The sequence below is a fragment of the Hipposideros armiger genome, unplaced genomic scaffold, assembly GCF_001890085.2.
Source record: "Hipposideros armiger isolate ML-2016 unplaced genomic scaffold, ASM189008v1 scaffold_514, whole genome shotgun sequence".
Classification (NCBI taxonomy): Eukaryota; Metazoa; Chordata; class Mammalia; order Chiroptera; family Hipposideridae; genus Hipposideros; species Hipposideros armiger.
In genome coordinates, this window is record NW_017731864.1 from 1,214,803 (window position 1) to 1,224,900 (window position 10,098).

Here is a 10,098-nt window from a genome sequence, read left to right on the forward strand (position 1 = left end):
ATATATATATATATATATATATATATAATTAAAAGGCATAAGCCTGCAAGACAAAGAAAAAGGGAAAGAAAACAACAGCAAGAAGATGTAATAAGACAGCAGACCCTAAAAATCTGAATTCTACCCAGGCAGTGGAGAAAAGGAAAGTGAAGAAAGAACACAATTTACATAAGAAATCTCTCCTAAAGTTCAGAAATGTGTATCTCTGAAGTAGAATGACAGTGAGGCCTCAAACAAGGTGATTTGTTAAAGAAACAGTTGAAACATAAGATCCCCTTCTCAAAAACTGCAGTAGGATAACCACCCCTCATCCCCCCCAAAAATGGAGGAAACAAGAAGAAAACTTTAAAAGAAACTACATAATTTAAAAAGCAGATGATGGAAGGCATTTCATCCTTGCAACATGAACAGGCTGCTGCAAAAGAAAACACTAAAAAAAGAATAATAGCAACAACTAAATCCTTGGAAACTAGAAAAGAAATGATAGCAGAAATTTTAAAATTCAAGAGCAAAGTTAGAAGATGCAGTTGAGAAAATCTCCCAGAATGTGTTACAGAAAATTTAAAGGTGAAGAATAATAATGATGAGAAAACGAGACATGTACAATGGATTCTCTGAAAAATCTGTAGCATCCAGAAAAAAAAAAAAGGAAAAAAAGTGGAGAAGAGAATATCTTCAAGAAAATTATCCAGAAATGTAGAATTTGTGTTGGATTGAAACTGCCACCTAAGAACCTGCAAATACATACAAATGTACTCACACATAGGCCAATCATTGTGAAATTTAAGGACATCAAAAACAAAGAAAAACTATAAGCCTTCAGAGAAGAAAAATATTTCAAAGGATTAAATATCTCAATGTTATTAAACTTCTCAGTAACAACACGGGAAGCTAGAAAACAATGGAGAATGCCTTCAAAGACCTGAGGGAAAGATATTTCTAAGCCTAGAATTTTATACTCAGCCAAGCTATCAATCAAATTCCACAAATGGAATAAAGATATTCTCAGACAAGTAAGAGCCTCCAAATTTACACCTTTCTTCAGGAAGTATAATGAGAGAGAGTAAACCATTAAAAGAAATATATGAGGGCCGGCTGAGTGGCTCAGTTGGTTAAGAGCTCACTCAAATGTTTGAGCTCTGAGCAACAGCGGTTCGAGTCTGGCCCGAGCTGAGCTGCAGCTGAGCTGCCAACAAGTGGCAGGATGCCTCAGCTAAAAAAAGAAAAAAAGAAATATATGAGTTACGAAAAACAGAGAGAGAGAGACAGAGAGAGAGAGAGAGAGAGAGAGAGAGAGAGAGAGAGAGAGAGAGAGAGAGAGAGAGAGAGAGGGAATTGATTCCCAGGATAATGGTAAAGGAAGATCTTAAGACAGTGTCTCAGCAGCAAATTAAAAATGCAACCTGACCTAATTTGAACAGGTCAAAAAACAGAAAACTCCAGGAGAGATTTATTCAAAGATACAATATTGAGGGTCAGCCGGCTGGCTCAGTTGGTTAAGAGTTGGCTTGGGAATGCAAGCTCTGAGCAGCAGGGCCGCTGGTTCAGTTCCCTCATGGGCCAATGACACTGCGCTCTCTACAACTAAGATGGTGAACAACAGCTCAACCTGGAGCTGGGCTGCCTTGAGTAGCTGGCAATGGTGTAGGCTGCAGTGGGGCTGCAGTGGGCTGCCGTGAGCTACTGTGAGTGGCTGGCAGCCAGCATGAGTGGCTGTCCAATGGCCAGAAACCAACTGCCTCAACCAGGAAGAGCTCAATGATCATAATACCAACGTGGGCCAGTGAAGCAGCGTCCTCCATAACTAGACTGAAGAACAAAAGGACAGCAACTTGTCTGTTTCCCTTCCCCAATTCCCCAATAAAATCTTTAAAAAAAAGATACAATATTGATAGAATATTTAATGAGTTATATAATGTATTATTAGGAGATTTATATGATTCTAGGTGGGTTGAGGTTGAATTAGCAATAAGTACATTGAAAACCAAAGAAAAACACAAATAAAGAAAACTAGACAATTGTTAACAAAATGTGCTAGAAAAGCAATAGTATATAGTATTATGTAGCTTAACTGGAGAATAGAACTTAAAAACTATTCATTGTAAACACTGAATATTTATTTAACCAAAACTATAATAACTGTATTTTCCAAAGTGCACATATGTGGTAGGGAGGGAGGCTGAAAAGGGCTAAATTCATCTTCTATAGAGGGAAGTCAAAAGACAATGCTCAAACTGAAAAATTAACAAATAATAATACAAGTATGTTGAATGGCAACATAGAGGCAAATAACAAAAGATCCAAGTAGGAAAACGAGAAGGGGTTGCCTGGGGATGGCAGTTCTTTATAACTGGCTTTGTGGAACTGTTTGGCTCTTAAGCCAGGTCCACATATAATGCTGATAAAAATTAAAACTACATTTAAAAAATAAAATTATATTAATTTACAAAATTCTGTCATCACACTTAAATTGTCCACCAAATAATTTCATATGCTTTAATTGATATGATAGTCCACCATCAGTTAACTTGGTTCAGGAACTACTATTTTTAAAACATTCAGAAAGTCACATCTTCTGAATGACATTACAAATTTCAACATAAATGACAGTGAATGTGAATGAGAAGCACATTACCATCTGATCCTGGAGGTCCCTGCAGCCCTGGTGGTCCAGGCAACCCAGGTGGTCCTGGGTACCCTGGTTTTCCTGGAGCAGAATCAGGTCTTCCTGGTACACCAGCTGCCCCTGGAAGTCCAGGATGACCAGGAAGTCCTCGTGGCCCAGGGTGTCCCATCATGCCTCCAAGAGAAATCAAGAATGAAAACCACATACACTTTCAGATTAAACTTTTCTCTTGAAGAAATCAAATCAGTACATTCTTGCTTAGGCTGTGGAATTTTATTTTTGAAGGAAAAAAAATGTAGTTAAAAAAATAACTGAATACCCCAGTTATCAAAATGCCTCACCTACAACAAAACAAGCACGTTCAGTGGAAACAAACAGGGTTGGGAATCAGATTTTCTTACCTTCCCCCATTCTTTAGGGTTATTGAGAAATAAGTATATATTATTCAATAAAAAAATTTTTTTTCAATCTCTCCAACTTGATAACTTGGTAAAAATAATATGAATAAGCAGATTAGCACATTTAGTGAATAAATACGGACTCACATGATCATCTATGTAGGACATAAAATACCGTAGCAACCCAAGCTGGTAGGGAAACACAGAGGTGCTGGATTTGAACCTGGCCTCTGCTTCTCCAGCTCCAGGTACTTAAGTAGGTGATTTAACTTCTTTAATCCTCATATCTACCTCAGAGGCCTGTTATGAGGATTAAATAAAATAATCCACATAAGAAGCTTAGTGCGATATTTGGCAATGGCACATGCTCACAGAACGATGAGATGCTCAGTGTGCTCAGAGGTCAAAGTGAGTAAAGCAACAGCAGCTGAATCCTCCTTCCCCTTGAGGTCCTATTCCCTCTCCCTGGTGACTTTGACTTAAAAGACAGCTGAAAGCCTTCATGGGGAAGCGAACACTTCTCCTAACTGTGTCTTCCTAAGCATGCCTGCTTCTAGAATCTCTGTGGGAGACTGTGGTTTTCAAAGATGGCCACCATGGTTGCTCTGGTCCCTCACATTCTTGTAGCACCTTGACACTCCTCTATTAAGAAATCGAGGGCCGGCCGAGTGGCGCGATGGTTAAGAACTCGCTTGGGATGCCAGAGGGCCCCGGTTCGGATCCCACATATGAGGGCCAGTGACACTGCCCTCTACAGCTAAGATGCTGAACAACAGCTCAACCTGGAGCTGGGCTGCCGTGAGTCGCTGGCGACGGCATAGGCTGCACTCCCTGTGGCAGTGGGTTGCCATGGGCTACCATATGTAGCCAGCAGCCAGCGTGAGCGGCCAGCAGCCGCAGTGAGCGGCCGTCCAGAAGCCGGCGACTGATCTGCCTCGGCCAGGGAAGAGCGCGATGATGGTGCCAACTTGGGCCAGTGAAGCAGCGTCCTCCACAACTAGATTGAAGAACAAAAAAAAACGACAGCAACTTGTCTGTTCCCCTTCCCCTAATTCCCCAGCACTGTTCCCATCCCCCCAATTACCCAATAAAAATCTTTAAAAAAAAAAAAAAAAGAAATCGAGTGTCCCCCTCCCTTTGACTGTGGTAGGCTTGTGTGACTGTTTGAATTATAATAATAGAGTGGCGGAGTGACACCACACGGTTTCCAAGGCTAGGTTATTAAATGTGATTCAGCTTCTGCCTTGTGAGCTGAAATGCTGGGGACTGGAGGCCTAACCCACCATAGAAGCAATCACATTGCTTGGAAGCTCCCAAGCTGTAAGGAAGCCGAAATTAAGTACAGAGTCCACACAGAGAGGTCCTGTGCAGACAGAGATCTATGAGAGAGGTGGGAGGGAGATGTCTGGCCAGTCTGCCTATTCCCGTTGCCGCCAGAGTGTGAAAATCCCTGATTTACCATCGCTCAGCTGAGCCCTTCCTGATTTCCAGCACCACAGAAAGAGTGAAAGGGAATGAAATGATTGTCATTATTTTAAGCCACTAGGTTTGGATAATTTTTTCAGCAATAGACAACTGAAGCCCTGTCACTAATCAGTACTATAGCGTGCTAGTTAAATAATGGTTTTCATTATTGTATGCATATGTGCTGGGACTTTGCATATATTTTCACACATCATCTTTATTCTTCAAACAACTGTGAAAAGTTTGTACCTTATAGGTAAGTCATGGAAAATTTAGGCCAAATATGGGTAATAATAATAATAATAATAATAATAATAATAATAGCTAATACAGTGAATCTTTACTATATGCCAGGCTGTATTCTAAGAACTGTATTCATATTGCTTCTTTTGACCTTGAACAAAAGCTCCATTTTGCAAACGAGAAAACTAAGGCACAGAAAAGTTTAACAAATGACCAAGACCACACAACTTATAAGTAGTAGAATCTGGAAAGGTTTTAGTCCATAGTATAAAACACATAATTATTTCACTATACTAAGTGGCAAGGCTGTGATTTAATCACAGGTGTCTGACTCCCAAACTCTGCTTATCTCATGGTAAATACTGCAGGTGATTACACAATAAAGCCCGTATAATAAAGGCTACATACGTTGGTGTAATTAGGACAAAATGAATGTGTACTCTTGTGGACTTGGTCGCCATCTTGTCTTCATGCAATTCCTAAGAGCTGGCTCAGAATCTCTATAGTTGGTCACTGGACGGACCTGGATGTTGCCTTGTCCCAGTGCCAGGGAAAATTCCAAGAGGGAGAATGGCTTATTGTGTAAAGCATATGTCAGCCTTGACCACCCATTTGTAGAGCGTGAAATCAATTAAATTGTGGCCAGCATTCAACATTTTTTTTCAAAAGAAAACAATGAAATAGAAAATGTAGTGTATCATATACCATAAAGGTATTATTTTGTGAAATTTGTTTCAATTTTATGCCTATGTGGATACACATATGTGTGTATGATGTAATGTAAATGCAATACAATATAAAATTATTTCTTACTATGGGTTGTAGTCAAGATTTGAAAGCCACTGGGTTAATTCTTTTTAAAAAAGTCTTGTGGAATTAAGAGGTTTCCTGTTATGTTTGGTTTTGAATATGCTAGACACATGTGTCACTTACTCCCATTGGGTTTGCTTTCAATCTGCTGGAAGCAGTATTTTATTATAAACAAGCCCAAAAGGAGAAATCTGAGACCAGAGTCTAATGCTTCCTGACTAACAGAGTACTTTATATGATTTGTACAGACCCGGGTCAATTAAGCCAAGGCTATGATATCTAAAGATTAAATGAACTAGGCAAAACTCTACTACGTTTGTGGCCATCAGAGCCTACAAAGTGGAAGCTAGATTCATGAAAGATTAAACAAGAACTTTGCAGTTAACAGTTGAATACCTCAGGAAGCATTTCACTCCTTCTCAGTAAACATAACAAGAGACACAGACTGGATAAATTACATTTATTCAAGACTTTTCTCCTCACATGTTTAATCAGTTCTCCTGGGTTCACAGAATGCGAATATCCTCTAAATTTCTATTCCTAACTTTACTGGGAATACTAACCACCACAGCACTTGAAAGAGTTCAAAGTCCTTAGGTCAACAGAACTATTTCCCAGGCTCTTCATCAAATACTGCCACAAGCTATAAAGTGTTTGTTTGTTTGTGTGTTTGAGGGGAGAGGCTGGTTTGTATTTTTAACTAAGGCTGAATCAAAATTTTATGCTTTAATTTATAATTTGTATTTCTACACTGCATGTAGGAAATTTCAGTTGGAACCTAGGTGGAATAACTCAATTTTGACAAATAGATGTCAATATGGAGAACCTTCCGAGAGGGTGGGAAAGACCTGAAGAAACTCTCTAACCCCAGTAGCAGTTTCCAAATCTTATGTACATGCGATAAGCTTATGAAAAGCCTGTTGTGCATACATATTCTTCTCCACACTCTTGAGATCTTGATTGAATGTTTCTGATATGCTGTCCAAGAATGTGGATTTCCTCCAAGTAAGTGATTAATTTGTTTGAGTTCAGTGATCCTTCACCCTGTCTGTACATTAGAAATACTAGCAGAGGCCTAAGTCCATCACCCAGAGCATCCAACATTCTTGGTCTGGGGTAGGCACAGCCCTTAGCATTTTTGAAACGCACCTAAGGTGATTTCAGTATCAGCTGGAGCTGAGCAGCACTGGTGTGGACAAGGATGTAGCAGGCCTGGCTTATAAAAGCCAGTGGAGTCATACCTGGACAGGCTTTCCCTGGTCTGCCCGGGGCTCCAGGGGGACCAGGGGCTCCAGCAGCCCCCATCTCTCCATAGTGTCCAGGGAGTCCGGGATCTCCCCGAGGGCCTGCCAAAAATAACGACATGTGACTATAATAAACGTAATATCTCCATTTTAAAATTCATATACAATTATTTTTTGTGAGGCTTGTTGAAGGACAGCTAGGAGGCTGTTTTGCAGTTTCTCACCACATTTTGAATGTTTTATCTTAGGTCTGAGCCCCTTCATCTACCTCTCCTCTGCAGACACATGAACTTTGAGCGGCGCTATTGTTGTCACTGACATAGGCCACCATTTTCTTGGAGGCAGCATCTCGGTAGGTCTTAGTCAAATGGTTTTACACATATGTATATTAACAACTGACAAACCCTGATAATAAAACCCCAGCATAGTGCTTACATACTAAAATAACAATTGATGTCTTGTGCCAATAGAAATGAACCAAGATACAGATCTCTACCTGTGCTTGTATGATGATATATTCATGCTAAAGTTCAAATATTGGGTTGTTGGAAAAGTCATGATGTATTTTTTTCTATGTTTTTCGTTGCAAAAATGTGTCATGACTTTTCCGACAACCCTGCTTATTTAACCTGCTTAGCGTGCAAACTCTGGAAACACTGGACCGGACTCTTCTGTCAGGGCCACTCCAATCCCATTTGTGAATAATTAGTGGAGGAACTGAATGAAACACAAACCTTTAAGCGGAAAAGGTGGCGTGGCCAGAACACCTGGCGGTCCTGGGTGTCCACGGTCTCCGGGATCCCCCTGCAATCATTCATTCATTCACTTTTCTTAGAAATATTAGTATTTTCTCATGTTTCCTGTCATTAAATAAATATTAGAGGGACCAAGAGTACATTTGTAAAGGAAATAAAGATAATAGGCTGACTAGAGAAATGAATAGTTTATGGACTTCTAGGAAGAACAAAGGCCCCTGACTGTCTACCTATGAATAGACATAAATACCCTGTCAAAGTTCTCACAAAATAAAAAAATGTTTTTAATTCCAACACAATTATTCCATACTCATAAGTTAGATACCTCTGAAGCCATGAAGTTTTGTAGATATACAACAAGCATTAACGTCTAACTTGGCACTCTCGGACAAATATTTTATTCACCTACAAGATCTGAGTCTACATTTTATTTTAACAGCAAATATTGTCCCCCTTAATCATATTTCCCTGATGCCACCATGGCTTTTCCTGAGCAAGTGCTGAATGTGGGGTCACAGAGGTTACAAAGGAAAGAAAAAAATTCAGTGGTGGCGAAAGCAGAAAGCTCCTATAACTCTTTCTGGTTTTGATCATGATACTATATGATCCCCATGGAATCTTTTAAACTTTCATCACCATTCACCTTCAAAAGGATCATTGCTCAAATGTAAAATGTAATCATTACAACACTCAATAAAAATAATATATACAAAATGAACTCTGTCTCTTTCAAAAGTTACATTTTTGAATAATTCATTGAAATATTTTTATTAAATTTATTGGTATGATATTGGTTAATAAAATTCTATAGGTTTCAAGTGTACAATTCTGTAATACATACTGCATTGTGTGTAGAATTTTATTAGGTGGTAATCAAATAGGTTCACTTTTTTACCTTTGGGCCAAGAAATCCAAATGGTCCAGGATCTCCAAACAGTCCCGTTTCCCCCTGCAAATAACCAGAAACATGCCTTTTATAAAAAATGTGATCGGGTGACTAATTATCTCATTCTTTTTTAATTTGGAAAACACATGCTCACTGTGGCTCCGTGCAAAATCTCCACATTGCTTTTGGGTTGTATCAGTTTTCTGCATTAATTTTTACACCCACAGCTAAATCATGTAATTCATAAAATGAATGTGTCTCTCTTTCCAATTACGGAGTGCATGTATGCACTGGTACAATTCTGGAAAGACAGTGAATTGCATTTACTAATGAAAATGTATTTGTCACCCCGTAATGGTGTCCCTTTACCTTTAATCCTGGAAAACCTGGAGGTCCATAGGAGCCTGGGTCGCCCTAATAAATTCACAAAAATCAACACAAACAGAATTAAATTAAAATGTAGGCGCCAGTTCAAGGAATCATGTTTCACGTTATGAGATGACTCCGTGGATATTTAATCTTATTGACAAAGTTAGTTGAATAAAAGGAAATAAATATGAAATATATTCCACTTCTTTATAACATTTACTATTTTAATTGCTCATTACTTTTATTTTTCTTTAAGTTGATGTCTTCGCCAGTGCTTTAATAGAGACATATTTTTGTTGTTGTTACTCATGTATTTTGGTTTAACTTAGTGCTTGCACTAGGATAAATATCTTTGAAATCTTTGCAATATAATTTGTCTAGAGATTAATATTTGTTCTATGCATTATCAGTAATAAAAATTACCATGAAAGCCGATGTTGTCCCATTAAGTACTAAATCTAGAGCCAAATAAACTCAATGCCCGTGCCTGCTGGGGTCTGGCCTCCAAGGTGACTCTATGAATGGGTGACATGTGTGGTGATGTTTGTGGCCTGATTCTATGCTTTTTTTCTAGCTACTTCCCCGAGGTCAGTACCTTCTTTTATCAAATAGACTTAACTTAACAATTCCAAATCAGGGAGTGCTACAACCCTGTTACTTCCTGCCAATTCTTCTAATTTCTGCTTGCCTGTTTTATCTAAACAATGTCAATGGAAGTGGTTTTCTGGGACATTTAGTGATTTCACAATTCTCGTTGTCAAAATAAATTGTCCTTATGTGAGATAGTCCCACTCCTGAGGTCTCAGAAATATTGATCTAGTTTTATAAAAATGTGAGAGAAAAATGCCTCCAAACTCATGAATGATCCTTACCCGAGGGCCCGGGAACCCAGGAATGCCCTTTTCTCCTTTTTCCCCAATTCCTGGCTCTCCCTTAAAGAAATAACAACATTTAGAAGGGTTCAAGCAACAATACTGCAGCAATAAAGAATGCAAAAACAAAACAAGAAATCAAATTATTGCCAGCATGTTAAGGAAAACAACTACTTTAGAAGAGATACCCTACAGGATTATGATAAAACAGTGAAAAATTCTACCAATATATATTAGAATTTAAAGCAATGATAAAGACCACGCAGAGATTTTTTTTGAACTAAGATAGCACATCATACAAATATTTTTAAAAAGTTACTTTAATAAAGTACCTTGGGTCCTGGTGATCCTGGAGGTCCAGCCATTCCAGGCATTCCTTTTACACCCTGAAAATCACAATGAGTATCATCTGGCTTACTCTTACTGTTTAA

General features: G+C 38.7%; 1 protein-coding gene across 1 annotated transcript in view; it reads right to left on the minus strand.

The window, feature by feature from the left end:
* Window positions 1–10,098, minus strand: part of COL4A4 (collagen type IV alpha 4 chain) — a 67,608-nt gene that overhangs the window by 53,844 nt on the left and 3,666 nt on the right. Inside the window, exons 2-8 of the mRNA XM_019668062.1 lie at window positions 10,000–10,053; window positions 9,668–9,727; window positions 8,796–8,840; window positions 8,436–8,489; window positions 7,520–7,589; window positions 6,783–6,887; window positions 2,636–2,800 (exon numbers count right to left, since the gene is read on the minus strand). Coding sequence (XP_019523607.1) covers window positions 2,636–2,800; window positions 6,783–6,887; window positions 7,520–7,589; window positions 8,436–8,489; window positions 8,796–8,840; window positions 9,668–9,727; window positions 10,000–10,041 — 541 coding nt within the window. The 5' untranslated portion in view covers window positions 10,042–10,053. The remainder of the gene's footprint in view (window positions 1–2,635; window positions 2,801–6,782; window positions 6,888–7,519; window positions 7,590–8,435; window positions 8,490–8,795; window positions 8,841–9,667; window positions 9,728–9,999; window positions 10,054–10,098) is intronic.